The 20,907-nt window shown below is 42.7% G+C and overlaps 1 protein-coding gene across 1 annotated transcript; it reads right to left on the bottom strand.

Moving 5' to 3' along the window:
- Nucleotides 1–2,879: 2,879 nt before the first annotated feature.
- Nucleotides 2,880–6,738, bottom strand: LOC147896961 (uncharacterized). Its single transcript, XM_087381057.1, has 2 exons — nt 5,368–6,738; nt 2,880–4,200 (listed from the first exon to the last, which is right to left on the bottom strand). The coding sequence occupies exons 1-2, from the start codon at nt 6,406–6,408 to the stop codon at nt 2,986–2,988; spliced, it is 2,256 nt and encodes a 751-aa protein (XP_087237183.1). The 5' UTR covers nt 6,409–6,738; the 3' UTR covers nt 2,880–2,985.
- Between the last annotated feature and the right edge of the window lie 14,169 nt (nt 6,739–20,907).

Raw genomic sequence — 20,907 nt, 5'->3', positions numbered from 1 at the left:
TTTGGAAGCTCCCAGACAAGCAGGAATACAAGAGGAACACAGATCCCAGGCCCACCCTGGGAAGTCAGCCCAATAGAATGGCGCAGTGCCACCCAAGACTACCCACAAAGGAAACCCAGACTCCTCGAACCTTGATAGCCCAGCAGCTAGAGAATGAGAACCTGAACCTCCATAAGAGTCTCAAAATCCGATCCCAGAGCTTGCAGGAAAGAGGTCATCTTCTTGAACACGTAAATCAATTATCTCCCAAGTAGACGAGGGCCTTCTTGAAGAATTTGTTGAATGGTTAGAGTCTCATGCACTAGTCGGATTCCTACATGGCCCTCGTCCACTTGCTTCTTTCCTTGAGAACTAGTTTCGCACCAACTAGAATCACAGAGGGCTAATAGTTACCAATGTTCGTTTCCTTAGAGACGATGGTATTTTATCTTTCTATTCGAAAGAGCTAATTTTGCTTCGAGAGATCTGGAGAAGTCTTACAAAGGCTGTACACTTGGCTATGAATGATTATCTCTTTGGGATGGGGGCATCCAGTGGAAGGGGGGGTCAGTTCTAAATTACTCCTTAGAGTTTAGTTGGTTTCTCACACCTCATCTGCTTCTTGTGCCTACTACTTTTGAGGACATAGGTGGCATGATTCCTATCCTGAATGCTAGATGGAATACCTCCCTCGTCCACTTGCTTCTTTCCTTGAGAACTGGTTTCGCACCAACTAGAATCACAGAGGGCTAATAGTTACCAATGTTCGTTTCCTTAGAGACGATGGTATTTTATCTTTCTATTCGAAAGAGCTAATTTTGCTTCGAGAGATCTGGAGAAGTCTTACAAAGGCTATACACTTGGCTATGAATGATTATCTCTTTGGGATGGGGGCATCCAGTGGAAGGGGGGGTCAGTTCTAAATTACTCCTTAGAGTTTAGTTGGATTCTCACACCTCATCTGCTTCTTGTGCCTACTACTTTTGAGGACATAGGTGACATGATTCCTATCCTGAATGCTAGATGGAATACCTCCGACTCCTCTTAATGCTGGAAGATGAGATTTTTTTACACTTGGACAAAATCAATTCATGAGAATATGTCTACTCTACTCTAGCTTATCTTGCACACAGCGTTGTCATGGGATTCAAGCAGATATCTTCCATCTCTTCGTGTTGTGTCCATTTACGAAGAGTCTAGAAAATTGTTCAAATGCAGCTAGGAGAGCCAGTGAATTGGAAAGCCATACTATTTGGGGATGCAGCAAAAGTTAAACACTCTCACTAGGCACTTGTTCAAGCACACGCCTTGTGGTTTATTTGGATTTCCATAAACAATTTTCAATTCAATCAGAATGTTACTAATGCAGATCATCTTTTTGCTGACTGGTTAGCAGGCCTCTCGGATTTATGACTGTGTTCTACACCGATTCTTCTCGGAGATACATGATCATGAGCAAGAACATCCCAAAGTGTTAAATGCAGAATGCCAAATCAAAGGAAGCATCTACATCTACTACAAATCTGAGTCAGACTGAGAATGAAGTCTTCTATGTTTGCTACATAGCTTTTGTCAAGATCTGGAGAAGTCTTACAAAGGCTGTGCACTTGGCTATGAATGTATCTCTTTTGATCAATATATAATACCAAGCAAATAAAACATTCAAAGCTCTAGAATCAAGGAGTTGTCTCTAATACCAAATGAAACCAACCCTAAGCTAGGGATCCAAGATCTCCTCTATCTCTGTGCTAACCTGCAAGCATAGACCAATACAAGAATACAAACACAACACTTGTGGTATTGGCTAGTGCATCACCATCCAACCATATATCCCTGGGGATCACCCTTGCGCTAGATCATATAATCTTTGACCATGATGCATTCCAAGGGATACAGGTCCATACAACGCAGCCCCATCTACATGTCATTATGAAGACACAAGCTTGGATGTGCTCTCTATGTAGCTAGGTATTCTCAGGCCCATGTGAGCAATGGCTCTCACTTAAATAGATGTATGGTGTCTTAGGTGTGTCAAGCCTGAGACTCCCCTTTGTGTAACAATTTCCAAAGGTACCATGTGTCAAAACTGTCCCAAGGTTAGGACACAAGACCATAGGTTAACCTGACCTCCATAACACTAGCCTAGTTATGACCATGTGTGGACATAACAGCTTATCTCTTTCCCTCCCAAAGAAAATGATATATCAAAAAACTCCTCTCCTCTTTGCTCACTGTCCCAAAAGACTATACTAAACAGAAACACACCACTGAATACACCCTAAACAAAATTAAATAGATGCACAGAGTAGGAAGACAGCGCAGTGCACACACACATACAGTGTTGCAGAGCGGCACAAAAGCATAGCACTAAGTGGCTCGGAAGAGAGCAGCGAGGGAAGCAGTAGGGGGGAGGAGAAGAGGGTCACGTTGAGAGGCTCAGTCTAGTGGAGAAGGAAAGGAGAAGGGGAGGAGGAGAGGGTCGAGTTAGAGGCTAAGTTGAGGGAGAAGGAGAGGGAGGCAGTGCCCTGGCACCTTCACTTCACAAACAGAGTTTCTGTGAATACTTTCCGAGTCAACAATGCCTCAACACGACCAAAAAGATAAATATTCACAATACAAACTTTGTGAACAAACTCAATCTAATTCATAAACAAAGCACATGCAGCAGAGATTGTAAAACCTGAACGGACATGCACACAGCTCAGGCATAGATGCTCTTGGCCTTCATCTCTCCCCTCTTCTAAGAGAATAAGAGAGATCAAAGGTCAACATATGGAACACTGTTTGAATACTGGGCTATACAAATGAGAGTATTTGCATGTTGATGCTGGTCCACAAGCATGTGCTCATTACCAAGTTGAATGGATCAGTATCAAGCAGGCAGTCAGACTCATTGCTCATGAGGCAAACTACTTCAAAGAAGCTTCCTTCCTATTAAGACAAGAAATTTGTTCCTTTCTATTTACCATAGGTACTCTGAGCGCCACCAAATATTAGATGGCAAGGTTACACATTTACCTCATAGGCCAAACCAGCACTCTGTATTTCAGCTATGAGCTGTCCCTTATCCAAATGTGGAGAGCTCTCATAAACTCGTCTAAGGATAGTATAAGTCATTGCATCAGGCGTGAAGCCTTGTGATTTCATTTGCTCAAAAAGAGAGAGAACTGACTCTGCCAGACCAGCTTTGGCTAAGGCATGAAGGACATTGTTATATGTAAGGAAGGAAGGAGAACAACCTTTTTCTTTCATTTCATTGAAAACCTTTAGAGCTATATCTGGCTTCCCTGCTCTGCCAAGACATTCAATAAAACAATTGTAAGTGACTACATCAGGGGCTATTCCCTTATCCTGCATCAACTGCAAAAGCCTCCGTGCAGAATCTACATCACCCATTCGTGCAAAGCTATGAATTAATGAGTTGTATGATATCACATTTGGTATGCATCCAGACCCCTCCATTTCCGCAAGGATACTTTCTGCGAGCTCCAATTTCCCCGCCTTAGCCAAGCCAGCAATGAGACAATTATACGTAACTGTATCTGGAGGAGGACCCTTTGTCTTCATTTCTTTGAACAAGTCATAGGCAGACTCAAACTTGTTATTCTTGCGTAAGGCCGCAATTATCGAATTACACATGGTTGTAGGAGGCTGGCAGCCATTCTGCCTCATCTCTGTCATGTGCGTCAAAGCTGCATCCAGCTCAGCAGCCCTGCAGAAGGCATCTATCATACTGTGATACACACTTGCATTTGGCTTTACACCTTCATCCTTCATTCCCTGAAATAGCATGTGCAATTCCCGAATGTATCCCATTTTGCCCAGTATCTTGATGAAGCTCTCATATGCTTCTTTCCTTATAGCCTTTTCTTTGAGAAGCTTGAGCACCTCAAAAGCTCCACCCAACTGACGCCCCTTGCAAAGCAGCTTTAATATGGCCTGGTAAGTGACAAAATCAGGATCAACACCATCATTCAACATTTTCTTAAAAAGATTCATGCCTTCCTCCACCTTGTTTTGATTCACAAGTTCAGTAAGCACAGAATTGAACGTGTATCTATTTGGCTTAACCCCATTGGCTGCCATGTCCTCAAATAGCTCAAGAGCTTTGCCAAGTAACCCTGCATGCCCAAGTGTGCGAGCCATAATAGTGTACGTATAAACATCAGCTGCATTGCTATTCCGTTTCATGTCTTTGAAAATAGTCCATACTGATTCAACCTGTCCACTAGCATATCCAGCAGGTTAGAGAGATTTGCAGAACTTGCAGATGGGATCACTCCAAACCACCCGTCTTTCTGTGATATAAATCTATATATACATACATCTTACACACACACACATGCCCAAAGGTGGTTGCGAACCAGGCAATAATACATTTATAACAGAATGATGGGAATCATTCATAAGGCCTGCCCAAGATCGAAAAAGAAATGAATTGAATGCATAGCATGGAAAAGAGGGCTGAAAGCGGAGAGAGAGAGAGAGAGAGAGAGAGAGAGAGAGAGGAGGGGGGGGGGGAGGAGGGAGGAGATGAACTGGAGAGAGAGGGGGGGGAGGGGGAGAGAGAGAGAGAGAGAGAGAGAGAGAGAGACAGGGGGGAGAGATTCTAGGGGGGGTGAGAGAGAGAGAGAGAGAGAGAGAGAGAGAGAGAGAGAGAGGGTGATGGGGGAGAAGATGAATTGGGGGGAGAGAGAGAGAGAGAGAGAGAGAGGGTGAGGGGGGAGGGAGAGAGAGAGAGAGAGAGAGAGAGAGAGAGAGAGAGAGAGAGGGGGGGGGAGGAGGGAGGAGATGAACTGGAGAGAGAGGGGGGGGAGGGGGAGAGACTTTGGGGGGGGGAGAGAGAGAGAGAAAGAGAGAGAGAGAGAGAGAGAGGGGAGGAGAGATTCTAGGGGGGGTGAGAGAGAGAGAGAGAGAGAGAGAGAGAGAGAGAGAGAGAGGGTGAGGGGGGAGAGAGAGAGAGGGGGGGTGGGGGGCGGGGGAGAGATAGAGAGACAGAGATATTCTAGGGTAGAAAATAGAAAATGAAAGTTGGTGAATGTCATTCACTGGGCTTGCCCGAAATAGAAAGAAGAGAAAAACAGGGAGAAAATGGTGGAGATCACATGGTCCCAACCAATCACAAAAAAAGCAATGAAAATTTACGAAAAAATGAATTTTCCCTTTCTCAAGGGAGGGTGCCTTTACTAAGGCCTTCCCTAGAGGGCAGGCCAAAAAGGTCGTCTTGCTGAGTTTCTGTCAAGGCTCTGGAGTTCAAGAGCATATATAGAGAAATCAAATCCAACCGTTGTCTACATGTTACATACCCATGGTAGATAAGCGGTGCTCTTCGTGTATGTGGTTAGTGCAAAAGAATAGCTTCTTTTCTGGAAAACATATATGGTTTACCTGGCCATTTTTGGAAAGTACATCAAGTAACATGTTGTAGGAGATTATATCAAGCTGTTGACGCTTACCCTGCACTGTCATGTATATCTGCAAAGCTTTTGAGGGCTGGCCTGCTTTTGCAAACGCTTGCAACATGCATTTGTAAGTATATGCATTAGGCTGCAAGCCAAGCTGCCCTAACTTCATGTACGCCTGCTCCGCTTTGTCAACTTTTTCAGCTGCTCCGTAAATTCCGATTAACGAATTGATTGTTGGGATATCATACGGAACTCGTTGCCTCTCCATCTCAGCCAGTAATTCTTCCAGTATGTTATATTCAGAAGCCTTTCCTAGCAACTCTATCATGACAGCATAGCACGTAGAGTCGTGCTTGTAACCAGACCTGTTGGCAGCCCATTTGAAGAATTCCCACGCTTTCCTAAAATTTTTTTGTTGTATACGTAACACCCATGCGACTTCAGAAGGCTTCAGCTCTATCCCACGATTTCTCATATCCTTATCCAGCTCTAGCCAGCTCCTGCTATTAAGACGTTCCATCAAGAGACGGATAACCTCCGTACTTGTCATCCTTCTAATGCTTCCCCGTTCTGGTGCAGCTTGATTTCTCACCGCCTGAGTATCATCAGACAGCATTTGTGCCACGTACGTGGTGTTTTCAGAAGCATTTTTATCCTCTGCTTCCCCTTCACGGATTATCTCTTTGACAGCCTTCATACTCTCTTCCATAAAATCTTGCCTTCGTTTAGAGAGTCTTTTAAGAAGCTCCTTTCGCCGTGTTTCGAAAGCTGCCTTTGCGTGCTCGTCCGAAGACCCAAATGCTCTCTGTAGGATTTCTGCAATCGACCCTTCGTCTCTGGCTGCAACAGAACTTGAGCTGCAGAAGAAATGCAATCCAGCATTGGGAAGGATGTCCAAAGTACGCTGAGTTTTCAGTCTGATATCTTCCTGACCTGGTCCCAAATTGCAGGCTTGAAGGAGTTTTGGGTAGTGAAATGCAAGCCGTAAGCATACCTCACGTTGACTGTTGGCAGGGCCAGCCATAATTACGGTCTTGAGGCCTCCAGAAGCTCCTGTGCGGCTTGAGGTGCCCCTTGGAGGCACGCATCAAAACAATGAATTCAAGTGCAAAACGAGGAGCAACTCATCCTGGTCGTCCTCTTGTGCAGCAAGCCATGTGCGAACACTAGGTCAAGGGCGCATTCTAATGACCTTCACAATTATACTAAGCATTCCGACCACTGCAATTCCCTGAGTACGACACTTCTCTCTCTCTCTCTCTCTCTCGACTGCCACCAGTTCAAGGAGCTGCTCTATGCCAACATGCTCCTACCTTGTTAAGGTTGGACAAATGAACATTGATAAACTCCTTCGCATTAATGCAGATATTGCTCCTCCTCACCTTCACCAATGTATCCCGGGTGTATGAACTCCAAACAAAGGTTGTTTATCATACCCCTTGATGGTGCATTGAATGCATCCATCTCAATCTTACCCTTTTCTCATGCCCACTATAGACCAATTGTGTACACACCCTAAGGGTTCAAATCATCTCCAATTGTGTATACACCCTAAGGGTTCAAATCATCTCGATGCCACCCATCTCACAAGGGCACCCATTGGCATGGCGGGTCACTATTTGAGATGGAAGATGTTCGGAGGAAGTAGAGCCCCCCTCCCCACTCCCCTTCGCCCCAACACAAGTCACATGTGCTTGAACCAATTACAGGTTTCGTGTCTAAGAACCAACCAATACCAATCAAAAGGGACCCAACCTAGAGACATTTCTGTTGTCACTGTGTGCCTCGTCTTAACATCACACCCGAACAAACATCCTCCCTCTGAAATGAGTTCTTGTGAGGCAGGTGGCGCCCGATCTGAACCCAACCTAAGATAGCCTTCTACAAAACCAAATTCAACCCCACTTTCACTTATGGGAGGGAGGTATCTCAATGAGAACATCTCTAAGGGCCAACTCTCATGAGCTTAAGATGGATACTCTCACTTGGAGGCTATCAATAGCATGCACTTCAAGTTTGTCGAACTTACGAAAACATCTAAGCCAAAACATCTACGAGATATATATATGTATAAGTCCTCCCACCCATAGTCTCTTTGGACAAACAACATTTAAATTAGGGCATTCTTGGAATGTCTTAATTGTGTCTCGGACAAGCGCGCACCTTAGTAAGCTAAGTCATGACATCAAAAATAGAGCATTGACACTTATCTCTGAAGCTACAACTTGTAATCTTTCATATAGGGTCATCAATTTTATTGGGTATCCAATACATGATAAGACTCTCTCTCTCTCTCTCTCTCTCTCTCTCTCTCTCTCTCTCTCTCTCTCTCAATGATTCTTATGCTAATGAATAGGCTTAATTGGATCCGACACTATTATTACCTTTCAAATGACTTCCTTGTGATGCTCTGTCATCTTATTTAGCATATATCCCAAATCAAAAGTGAGATGCTCATGCATAAGAAAGTGCATGCCCGCAGTCACTCTTCGTCTCCATCTTCATCCTCCTTAAAGTCCTGGACCATCATGACTTATTATTATTATTATCCTCCATCATAATCGGTGGAGGATATTTTTCTTTTTTGCACTTGATTACACCTTAAAGTCCTAGACCATCATGACTTATTTACGTTTAGCATACATAGTTATCACATTCGTGAAAGCACGGTGTTCCTATTTGTAGCAATGATCATGCTCCCATCACCATCAATGGAATAGTAATCAGGGGCATCATCACATGTGGGGCATCATCATCACGTAGATGCTAGCTAGCAGTAGAGATAGAGAGGTGCTAGTATAGTGAGAATTGTCAAACCTCTCAAGCTCTTTTTTTTTATAAATAATAAAACTAGCCGATTTTTTAAAAATAAAACTAGTCGACTTTTATTAAAGAAAGAAAAATAAGGGGTCAAACCCCTAGCAAAAATTGGCCAAGAAAGGGAAATTGCCCATGGCCTACACAATATACCAGCTATAAGTCCTAAGGAGATAGCTTCTAACACCTTTTAGATAAGTCCCCACTAATTCATCATTCCTCATTAGCAAGCACCCCAAATCCTGTAGATTTACACACACCCTAGCTAAGATCTCACGCTCCATAGCCCCAACCCCACCTAACTAAGCAAACACTTTCTGATTGCGAACACTCCAGACTGCCATCCCTAGTACGGCCCACAAATATGACCAACAAGGGACCAACGTTGACAGGAGGCCCAAGGACTCCCCCATCAAGGTCATCTTCCACCTAGATTTGATATAGAACCAAAATATCACCTGAGGGCCTCACCATAGCCTCTATATTTAAGTAGACTCCAGAAAGATCAACACAAATGCTTGAGTACCTCAATCACTTGACCACACAATGGGCCGCTTAGGTTCAAAGCCACTCACTTCGACAGTTTCCCATGCACAAGTAGCCATAAATGGAAGATTTCCACGATAGAAAGCTGGCACAATTTCTTATGCATTAGGAGCCATAAATGCAAAGATTTCATACTAGAAAGCTGGCTAGGCCAATTTTATAACCCTTCCATATATCCCATAGTCTCACCGTCCACCACTTGGGGCCTCTCCATAACGTCCACTTCTGATTCAATTCATTAAATAGGGCAAGTAATCCAAACAATATTCTGTGCAACACCTTACAGGAAATTTTACTCATGTAGGTCTGCCCCAACAACCACTATTTAGTTAGCCAATAGCAAGAGCTTACCACATTAGCAGACCATACACCCTAGCCAATAGAGTCAATTCATGGAGATTTATGCAGGACTTCCAATGGCAAGCAACTTGGACTTCTGAGCATCCCATAAATGTAACATTGGATTCCCTTCCTGTGTAGCTCCCTACCATGAGGCAAGTCTAATAGCAGCAAAGCGAGAGATGGGTTCTCTAATTTAATAGCAAGCCCACCAAATGTTGACCTAGCCTCCATCACCCTTAAGCCCATTATGCCCTTTCCACAAAAGATGCCCACAGCAACTCTTCCAAGCATCAACTAAACTAGGAACTCCAAACCATGAACATTAAGGAGAAACCCAAAACGTTGATAGGTAGATTTTGAGGACCCCAATTTTGAACTAGTAGCGATAGGAACTAGGTGGAACTGATACTATTCTATATCTTAGGTCATGTTTTACATGCTATGACTAGCTATTTATTTGCATGAAGATAGGAACTGATTGTTTATTGTGGAACTAGTGGTAGATAGTGTTATAGATTAATGTACCCACCTATGAGCCCCCAATTTGTGAACACAAAGGGGAATCGAACCATAGGAACATATGAGGCTAAAGGACAGTAGCAGAGAAGGATGGAGAAGACCACAAAGGGTAGGAGCAGCAAGCTCTACTGGCCACAAAGTCCAAGATGGTGGAGGCACTTCCACCTATCGAAAGCATGGATAAAGTATACCAGGCTTGCTTGGAGGGTAAGCAACACTGAGAGCGATTCCTACAAGAGGCTACATCGAGGGCTAATGAACCACTGGATTCAGTCCTTTCTGACAATTCTAGACCAATGTCAACCAACTCATTTGCAAGGTCCAGGTAAATTATATTCTATTTGTGGATGACTTTAGTCAGATAACTTGGATATATTGCCAGGCCAAGAAGTCCTAGGCATTTTATAAATTCAAAGAATGGAAGGCCAAGGTAGAGAAGGAAATAGGGAAGGATGTCAAAGCATTCCACACTGATCCAAGGAGGGAGTTCACCTCCATAGAGTTTAACACTTTCTGCAAGAAGCATCGGCGGATGAAGCATCAGCTTACTTGAGGTCGCACATCTCATAAGAATGGGGTAGCTGAGCGAAAGCATTGAATGGTTATAGAGATGGGATTGACCATTATGACAGGGAGGGATCTCTTGAAAGCTTATTGCAAGATGAAGCAAGGCCCTTGAAGATATGATGCCGTATGAAGCATATCACGGTAAGAAGCATCTACTCTCATCTGAGGATTTTTTGTTCTGATGCATACGTACATGTGCATAAATATGGAAGGTCAAAGCTAGATTCCAAGAGTAAGAAGTGTGTCTTTGTTGGGTACTGTGAAGATCTAAGGCATACCACGTCTTTGACCCAATGAAGAAGCTGATATTGATCAGTAGGGACATGGTCTTTGAGGAAGTAACATCCCAAGTAGAAGAAGAGGTATCAAAGTTTCCAAAGTTCTGACAGCCAAGTTGACCATTACAAAGCTACTGATGGACAGAAGATCTCGCAAAACCAAAGGGAGATCCATATACACCAAAGCCACCCCTGAGGTTGACATCTGGTGATAAAAAATTATCGATGTGCTATCTAAAGACCTTGAATGACTCGTGGGTCACAAACATCCCCGAGTCGAGTTCTAGAGTTTGACAATTACGATGCAATGTGTCTACACCCTCAGCCAACTTTGCCTTGGTGGCTTAGCTCCATGAGGCACAAACCTTTGAGGAGGAAAAAGATATAATGAATTGGCAGGCTGAGATGGATGCCATTCTAAAAAATGACACGTGGGACTTGGAATAGGTACCAAGTGAGTGTACAGGCCAAGGTTCAAGTCTGATGGGAGCTTGGACAAATATAAAGCAATATTGGTGGAAAGTCTATGCTTAGTCCGAGGGATTGGACTTTGATGAGAACTTTCCCCCCATAGGGTAGATGGTCACTATACAGATGGTGATTGCTTTGGCTACCCATCCCAGATGGTCCATGTTCCAGATGGATGTGAAGTTAGAATTCTTGAAGAGACCCCTAGAGGAGGAGCTATATGTTGATCAACCACCTAGTTTTTAGGTTCCAAGGTTCACTTCAAAGGTACACAAACTAAAGAAGGCATTGTATGGGCTGAAACAAGCCCCAAGAGCATGGTACTAGTGCATCAATGTATTATTATCAAAGATAAGGTTGAATCGAATCCCATAGGATGCAAACAGAGGGGGGGTCAAAGGCTGGTTTTAATCCTATATGTGGAGACAATCTGATCCTTACTAGTGACCATACCAGGAAGATCTCTCAGGTCAAAAAGCTGCTCATGAAGGAGTTTGAAACTTGGAATCTCTCCACTATTTCCTTGGGATCAAGGTCAAGTAGAACAAGGATAGCTCGCAGGAGAAAAACTGTTGGGAGATATGGAAGTAGTTCAACATGGAAGACTGCAAAGATGTTGTGACATGGTATATGATTGCAGAAATTGAGCATTTATGACTCTTTAGACATGGTATATGTCAGTAGGTATCGGACAGTTGGTGGCCGATCTACCATCACCATGCCGAACACCTCCTTTGCCATTTGACCGTTGTGTCAATTTGCTACAAAACCCAAGGAGAATCAGGTAGGTCTATGGGTGCTAAGGTATCTAAAGGTTACTTGCACTTACGGGATTACATACATCATAGGAACTGAGCTAGGTAGATTTGTGATTCAGATTGGGCTCTCGAGGGTGTTTTGTGCTTGCATCAGGGGAAATTTCATGGTTGGCTAAGCAAGAAACAACCCTCAATTGCCCTTTCCTTTATAGAAGAGGAGTACCGAGCCACGTGCACTACAGCATGCAAGACATGGCTTAGATGGCATGAGGATATGGACATTATTCAAGAGGAGGGGAATGTGCTCAATGCGACAACTAGAGTTGCATGGTCATCGTGAAGAAATGCATGTTGCCCTTTGTCTTGCTACCTCACCACCATCTCTTCTTTTCATCACCCCTCTATTGCCCCTCCATGTCTCCCTTCTTCCTCCCTCTGTCTCCACTTCTATCTCCACTCTTCCTCCCTCTTCCCACCACCACTCTCTGCACTCCTCTCCGCACCTCTTCTTCCGCTCTTCCTCCGGCATCTCTCTCTATTCTTCCTGCCACCGCTCTCTAGTCTTCCTCATGTTGCTCTCCACTCTCTCTCTCTCTCTCTCTCTCTCTCTCTCTCTCTCTCTCTCTCTCTCTCTCTCTCTCTCTTCTTGCTATACTTCTTTGCTCTCCCATATCCCCTGCCTCCCCTCTATATAATTGCATGGGGGCTCACTCCAGGCAACCTGGAACGTTCCAGATCAAAAGTTCTGGAACATGAATTTCATAATTCTTCCTACATTACCTGAATCGCGCATCTCTTAATTTTTTTTGCCTACCTTAGCTTAATTATTTTGATCTCCTGGCTACGAATTAATGAATACTTTCTTTATCGACTAGGGGGGCTATTCACATGGATGAGGGAGAGTCGGTACATGGCCACTTGATGAAAGTCAAAGTGGTAAGAGATCAATTGGCATTGGTTGGTTAGAAGCTGGACTCTAGTTAGTTGGCACTGCTGACACATGATGTTACCATGCAGCTTCAAGGAATCATGATGCAATGTGTCTGCACCCTCAGCCAACCTCACCTTTGTGGCTCAGCTCCATGAGCCGTGGACCTTTGAGGAGGTGAAAGATATATGGGAGTGGCAGGCTACCATGAAGGTAGAGATGGGCGCCATTCTGCTCTCTGTTAAAGCATCCTCTATATCTAAGTGAATGTCACAATTTGATTTGCTTTTGATAGTTTCTGCTTTTGACTGCGGTCCAACAGTGCACTGCTCTGCAATAGTTGGCAATGGGTTCGATAGCTTTTCCTATTGACCTGAGTATGTATATTGATCCATAATTTTGATCACATCAATTTCAAAGATGGGGAACACACTAGGATTTATTTGAAGGAAGACCTCGTCTTCATCTTCATCAAGCTCTGTAATCATATTTATGCCTTCTGCTTGTAGTGGTTGTGTTTGTTTGGAAAATTTCTCTTTGAAGAGACTTTGATCTTGAACTTCTTCTTTCCTTTCCTAATTGTGATTTTTTCTACTCCCCAATCTTGTTCTACTTTGGTAGCTCTCAACCATGGTCTTCCCAAGAGCATGGAATATGCACGATCTTTTTCTTCCATTCTCAGTACCAGAAATGTCACTGCTGTGAATGTTAGTCCCAAAATGCTTATCTCTTGACCCCTATGAATTCCAAGTGGTTGAATTCTCCTTTAGTCAACCATTCTGACCTAAAATAGAGCTGGTGCAAGTTCATTGGAGCAAAACTTCTTAAATAAATCCTCAGATAGGATGTTCACTCTTCCTGAGCCTCCATCTATAAGCACTTTCTAGGATCCTTGGTATTTTATAATCCACATCTATTAGTAGGACTTGGTAATCCACATCCTCTATGGTGGAAGTATATATATCTGGTGTTTCCTCTTCATCTTCATCTTGTGGATGATTCTGTATGTGAGTATTCTTCTCAGAGTGTAAAATTAGGGGAGAAATGGGGTCTCAAAAGGGCCTCCAATTAGTGTTTCCTAATTTCAAGGGATTAGAGAGGAATTTGAGGTGTACCAATGAGAGCGCTCCTTTGTGTGGAGCAATGGTATGTTGAGGTGGAGGGATGGCAAGCTTACAGAGATCCCCTATTGGCTATTCCTCTTACATTGGGGACCACCCAAACCATCCTCCCCCCCTTAACCCATGCTTGACCACCCTCCCATGTGCACCCACTCCAGATCATCCCCAAATCTCATTTATGTCTTTGTGGGCCCTTGTGGGTGAATTTCTCTTCTCCTTAGGTGTGTTGCAGGTCTGCCCCCTCTTTCTCTGCTCGTCTGCTCTTGTCCAACTGCCCTCTCCATTGTGGGAACTTTTAGACGAATTTCGTTTTTCCTCTAGCCTACTACATGTCTGCCCCCTTTCTCTGCTCCTCTGCTCTGGTCCAATTGCCCTCTCCCTCCATTGTGGGACTTTTTGGACGAATTTCTTTTGTCCTCTAGCCTACTGTAGGTCTGTCTCCTTTCTCTACTCCTTTGCTCTGGTCCAACTTCCCTCTCCCTCCATTGTAGGACCTTTTGGACGAATTTTTTATGTCCTCTAGCCTACTACAGGCCTACCCCCTCTCTCTCTTATCCTTTGCTCTGGTCCAGCTACTCTCTCCCTCCATTTTTCAAAATTTGGGTTGCAGCACCTCCTACAGCTGGTCTTCTCTCTCCTGCTCTTCTCACTGTTTATGTGCCTCCTCTTGCTCTATCCCCTCATGCTCTACCTCTGCCTTCTCTTTCCTCTCTTGATCTGCCCTCTCTTGCTCTATGGCCTCTTGCTTAGCTGCCATATCCTACAGGTTCTCTTTCCCTTATGTAGGCACTTCTCCTTCTGGTATAGGTGCTCTTTTCCCTCCTACAAGCACTTTTCATTCTGCTACAGCAACTCTTTGCCCTCCTACAGGAGCTTTTTCCCTCTTTCTTTTCCTTCTCATATAGGATACAACTACTCTTTCCTCTCCTATAGCTACTGTTTTCCCAACATGCATGGTCTGGAACAGAGTGACACAAGGTGGTAATGTTGTGAGCTCTAGTGTGTTTTGGAGGCATGGTTAGGAAGAAAGTGACAAAAGCTGGCAATATTGTGAGCTCTAGGAACAAAGTGACCAAAGTGGCCAAAGATGGTAGTATTGTGAGCTCTAGTGTGTTCTAGAGGCATGGTCAGGAAGAAAGTGATAGAAGTTGACAATATTGTGAGCTCTAGTGTGTTCTAGAACATGAAAAATGCATTGGATCACTTGAACTTATAGTTTGACTGACTAGATAGTCATGGAAGGTTTTGCCAAGGGTCCACATAAGCTTCCCAAGAGGAAGGATGCATTTCTTAAACTATGTACCTTCCTTGTCTATCTTCTTTACAAGATCCTATTTTAACATAGGAGCGAGAAGTAGTGGAATCTTTGATATAACTGACAATGGACTATCTGTAAGTTATGTGCATGAATACCTCTTAGTCATGGAAAACAAAAATGTATAGTCCTTCAACTTTACTTGAAATGGTGAAATAGTAGGCAAGAATCTAGAGAAATGCATGAAAATGTCCATTTTATCCCTCGTGCAACATCAAACAATGTGTTTGACTAGTACAAGCTGTCCATAAATTGTAGGTTAGGCATTTTGGAATTTGCATAGGTTTTCTTCATGACTTGGAGGACATTAAAAGCATTGATGAAATTTATTTTGATGGTTTTATTGTGTGGTTTCGTGTCTAAAGTTTTCAGGTAATATGTATAAAGTTTTCATGGCTAAAGTTTTCATGTCTAAAGTTTACACTTTTCCTATTTGCCTTGCTTTCATCATTAAAGGAGACAATGCCATGCTAATGTAATGGTTGTTGAATTGATGCAGGAGGCATTTGAGATCACTCATTGGTGCACTATATCAGTTGAGTGAAGGATACGTTGTGGTCTTCCACATCCAATTTTTAGAATGGCCTACTTGACTACTGAAGTGCATCAAAGTATTGACAGCTTGATCATTGTGATCCACATCACATGGCTTCCCCTATTGCATTGTATCCCATTGGCAATGATGTAAAAAACTTTGTGCCTGGCTACCCTCAGAGGAGAGCCTTAATGGTATTAGTATTAGGATCTTACTTGGGGATTTCAAAAGACTCTTTTTTCTATGTATTAGAGGTAGCAAAGAGGAGGTACAGGCTATGAAGAGTCTTTGTATTTGAATGGAGAGATTATAATACAAAAATGTACATTTTATCACATTCTCTTCCTTGCAAGATACCATGTCATAAGCAATAATTTTGATTCAGTCATGGTTGAAATTTTGAATGTGTTGTTAATTCAATATAAGGTAATGTCGCTTTGAATTGTAGAGTATTGAATACACCACCTCCAAGTTTGTTGTGTAGAGAGGTGAACCTTTTAGATGCAAACTTGTCCTTTTTCCTTCATTTGTATCCAAAGTAATTACAAATTTATGACCCTCTTCTACATTGAATTTGAAGTATCATAGAGCTACTCATGCTCTCGATTTTGAACTAAAAAAATTTGCAATCGGAGTTATAGCACAAAAGTTATAGCTATATTGCTATTCTCTTCATATTCCATGCAATTAAGTTCTAATACTTGTATATATATTTTTGTAAAATTAATTTAGGAAAATATTATGAATATTCAAAGTCAAAATAATACTCTCGCGCACGAATTTGGCCATCTGGAGGGTGGTCAGGACATCATGGGGTGTCCAAAAATGCACAAACCCCATGATTTCGTGCCATGGTGGGTTTGTGCATTTTTCGACATCCCATGATGTCCTAACCAACTTTGCCTTCTACGCCGTGGTCGAATTCCTCCTTTATTTGCCAAAAATGGACATCAAAATGGCTGAAGTTGTCAAGCTCCTTCATCTACCCATTCAAAATCAATATTTCTTCATAGGAAATCATGAAGTGAATCAATCCTTTACAAGGTAATATAGTAGCCAACCTAAAAATTAAAATAAAAAATTCATGGACATAGCCAACCTCCATGACTAAGAAAACATAGAAAATGAAAATTTAAGATTCCTCTTCAAAATATATATTTTCTCATCATGTAATGCATCAATTATTTCAAGGTGATTTAGTGATATGAAATCAAATATTCATTGATGTAGCCAACCTAAAAGGTGGCTCCAAAGGAAAGATAAACAAAGAAAATGAAAATGTACAAGGTGATGTAGTGGAAGATCAAAGTCTTCTAGATTAAATAAAAAATTACATTGACATAGCCAACCTACAAGGTTCCCACCACGGTGCGAATTTGGCCATTTGGAGGGTGTCCAAATGGCAGAATTTGCGCCATGGTGGGTTTTGGAATTTTTGGACACCCCATGATGTATCAACCAACTTTGCCTTCTCCGCCGCGGTCAAATTCCTCCTACATTTTCCAAAATTTGACATTGAAATGGCCAAAGTTGTCAAATTTATTCATCTACCCCTTCAAAATCTATATTTCTTCATAGAAAATCATGAAACGCATCAATCCTTTACAAGGTGATGTACAAAAATCTCAAATTCACTCCATCTAATCAATGTGGTGCCATGGTCAAATCCCTTCTACATATGTATTGGAATGGCCAAACTTGGCAAACAACATTTTATTGACTTGTGAGTTACATCAAAATGTGATATAACTTTTATGTGCAAGCTGATATAAAAAAAGATGCAATATTAAAAACAACGGATAATTAAAATAGACATAACAAAAGATTCACCATTTGGCCATAGATACATGATTTTTTTTTGCTTTAGATAGAAGAATATTATTAGAAATAGGTGTTTGTATTTCAAATTGTATTACAAAGAGGCTTAATAGCCTGTTTCTCTTCTTCTTCAACTCTAATATACCAATAATAGGGTCTTTGAATCCTCGACTAAGTCCTTAGAAAGACTGCTATGCTATTTGGAATCTCACATTCAACTCGTAAGTTCCTATAATCTCATGTACAACACATTGGATTGGATCACATAGGTTGCCTTGGGTCAATACTATGAATTCTCCATGCCTTCTTATTCCAAATGGATCGATTCTCCATTCCTGCTTTGCAACTGCACACATGAAGAAACATCATTTTAGAAATTTAAATTTAAATAGATGTAATGCATCATGTGAATTCTTCTTCTTCAATAAACTTTTGAGCTTTAAGACTTACATTAGTAGCATCACAAGCTCTAAGCATCTCCTTTGCATCACCATTCCCTTCAAGTCCTGCATTACCTCCAAAATAACTTGCTCATGCATGACTTTGTGTCTTTCGATATGAAGAGTCCATATCATCCATGCCCACCATTCTCCTATCATCCTCCATGAAGTTCTAGAAAGAACAACTAAGGGAACCTTAGCAAAAGTAATGCACCACTGTGGATAATCCAAAGCAAGAAATTACATTGAAACACTACGAAATTAAAATCTTATCTCATATTCTCCTCTTCAGAGCACCTACTGAGGTTCAAGATGCTTCTTTTCTTGAAAAAAACAATCATGGATCACATATTGATCCTGCAACTGTACAGTCACATGGTAACATGGGAGATCTTCTCAAATTGTGCCACCATAAATAGTCGCCGAGTTTATAGAGACTGTGATAGGCCATGATAGAAGGTAGGTGATGTTTGAGGAGGGATGAGAAGGACCATGAATGATTACGAGAGAGGAGAAGCAAGCGGAGGACTAGGTGTGAGGATGAGGGCAGGTAAATACGCATGAGTAGGAGGAGTTGTCTATCAGTGTGTTTTGATTCCACTTTCTTCATTTGTTGTTTCTGTAATTAACAAGAATGAATTAAGTGTGTTTGAACACCGTGAATTGAGAATTTTGTTAGATAGTTTTAAGGACATATTCCCAGCTCAACTGCCGGAAGGTTTACCTCCAGAACGGGCAGTAGATCATCGCATAGACTTAGTCCCAGGGGCTCAACCTATCAGTGTACCACCTTATAGGATGAGCCAGGTAGAGGAGGATGAGTTAGCTAGCCAGCTGCAGGATTACCTGAATATGGGCTATATTCGCCCGAGTAGAAGCAACAGGAGCAAGCATGAGCATGAGAGGCAAGAAGAGCTTGCATGAGTAGGAGGAAGGAGGAGTAGGCATGAGCATGAGGGAAGATGAGAATGGATGAGCATGAGGGAGGAGGAGGAGCAGGAAAAAGCAACAGGGGGGGAGGAGAAGGACGCATGTGGGAGGAGGAAGGAGGAGGAAAAAGCAGTAGGGGGGGAGGAGGAGGATGCATGTGGTAGGAGAGAGGAGGAGGCATGTGGACAAAGGGACGAGAGGGGGGGAGGGAGAAGGGAGGCAGGGGGAAGGAGGAGGAGGAGGAGGAGGAATGGGACGTGTGGAAGAGGAGGAGGGAGGAGGGAGACAAGGAGGAGGATGGGGGGAGGAGGAGGGAATTCAAATTCAAAATTCAAAAGTTTGACTTTGGAGGATGGGGGGAGGAAAGAGAGAGAGGGAATTCAAAATTTTGACTTTGGGAAAAGTGCCCTCTCCTTGGTGTAAGAGGTGTAAGAGGTGGCCCCCTCCTAGGTATAAGAGGTGTAAGGGGTGGGATCAACTGGGCTTAACCCACCTAGGTAGGGGGGATAGGACTCCCTTGGACCCCACAAGAGGACTTGCATTAGGCCTAATCCATTTCTTAACCCATTCCTTATGAGACCCTTTTGAGACCCAAATTCTCCCCTAATGCTCTGACATATCTGCTTCTTAAAAGCTGGAACCAAATTCAAAAGATGATCCAATGTAATTTGGACCTTAGAGTCCAGGAGCTTTTTGAAGAGTGGTGTGGACTGCTGTTGTTGATCACTTGCATTCTATTGCATCTGACTTTTGTCATTCAATGTGTCATTTTGCATAGTAACCATTTGTTCCTCTTTAATCTTAGCTAACTGTGCTTTGCTACTACTGTCCTACTATTTAGTTGTTTTCGAGCTTGTTCTACCAGTGAGCTCAATTTCCTTTTTTGGAAGATATTTCTAGCTGGAGGAAGATTGCCCTGGTGCCTGTGCATCCATTGTACTTCTACTTGTTTGAGTAATATTGTTTTGTTGCACATTATTTCTTGCATGTTGTTTCGGACTGTTTCTAGTAGAGAACTATCAGACTGGGGGCTCCGACTTTGCCTCGGATCACCTTTACCCTTGCCTTTGTTATTATGGTGGGCTGTCTTTGCATGTTGTCTTACATTGTTGTCAAGTACTTGTTGTAGGGATTTGTTTCTGATTTGTGCCTAGTTGGGCCAATTCATGGGCTTTGTTGTATCTTTTGGGGCATCTCTGAGCTCGGGCAGTGACTTTGTACCTTTAGACCATGTCACAGCCAATGCCTCAATGTTTATCTGATTCCTGTGTCCTTGTATATTATAATCATCAGTAATTGGTGCCAAGTAAACCATGTTTACATGTGGTGGCGGCTGCTGCTCTTGGTTTTGATTAGCTCTTTCATTGTATTGAATGATAGGTATTCCTCTTTTTTCTCTATGCTTACACCACAATTTACATTGTGGTCCTTGTCTATGGCCATCCAAGCCACAGTTTGTGCATTCTTAATCTTGGTTTTGTCTTTGTTGGTTTTCCCAATTTTGTTGATTGGGTCTTCTTGGTGTTGCATTGTGGAATCTTTGTTGTCCTTGCCTACCTACTGCAACCTGATTAGCTACCATGTGGGTGGGGCCTTGCTTTTGGATCTATTGAATGTGTGGTGGGACTCGTCCTCTATAACTTGTATTGTACCAGCATCTCTCTTTTTCATAGTTGTCCTTCCCACAAAAGTCACAATGAACTTTGGGTGGGGCTAGGGGTGGCTTCAAACTCTGCAACTACGGTCCTTGATCATTTGCTCCAACTTGGAGTGTTGTCTTGATAGCTTGTCTGATTTCTTCTTAGTCTTTGACTTTTCTTTGCTTTTGTGACAAAACATGTGTGCCTCAGGATCTATGGAGCACTCTAAGGTGGATGGAACCTATGTGGAAACATGATGAAGAGAGTGCTCATGACATGTACCTCAAGTCAATTAGGTTCCAAGATAGATTAGCTTGGACTCATAAAGAGAATCTTGAGATAGTGCAAAGTGCTTGATTGATATTACTTCAAATGAACCTCCCTTTTATAGGTGAGGGTACTTACATCCATATTCTTGCTCACATGTGGGATATCTCCTCCATGCCATGTGGCAGCTTGCCCTTTACTTATACCTTTGCTCTACATGTGCTCATGGCACCA

Source organism: Dipteris shenzhenensis, chromosome 11, assembly GCF_047967505.1.
Source record: "Dipteris shenzhenensis isolate YYH24624 ecotype China chromosome 11, Dip_SZ_1.0, whole genome shotgun sequence".
In the NCBI taxonomy this organism is placed as follows: Eukaryota; Viridiplantae; Streptophyta; class Polypodiopsida; order Gleicheniales; family Dipteridaceae; genus Dipteris; species Dipteris shenzhenensis.
This window is presented reverse-complemented; position numbering and strand designations above follow the sequence as displayed.

What these genes read in the sequence shown, in the direction of transcription:
- LOC147896961 (XM_087381057.1), bottom strand. Translation starts at nt 6,408, where the DNA reads ATGGCTGGCCCTGCCAACAGTCAACGTGAGGTATGCTTACGGCTTGCA. An exon ending in TACTTTCCAAAAATGGCCAG is followed by an intron (nt 4,201 to 5,367) that starts GTAAACCATATA and finishes GCTAGTGGACAG; the next exon opens with GTTGAATCAGTATGGACTAT.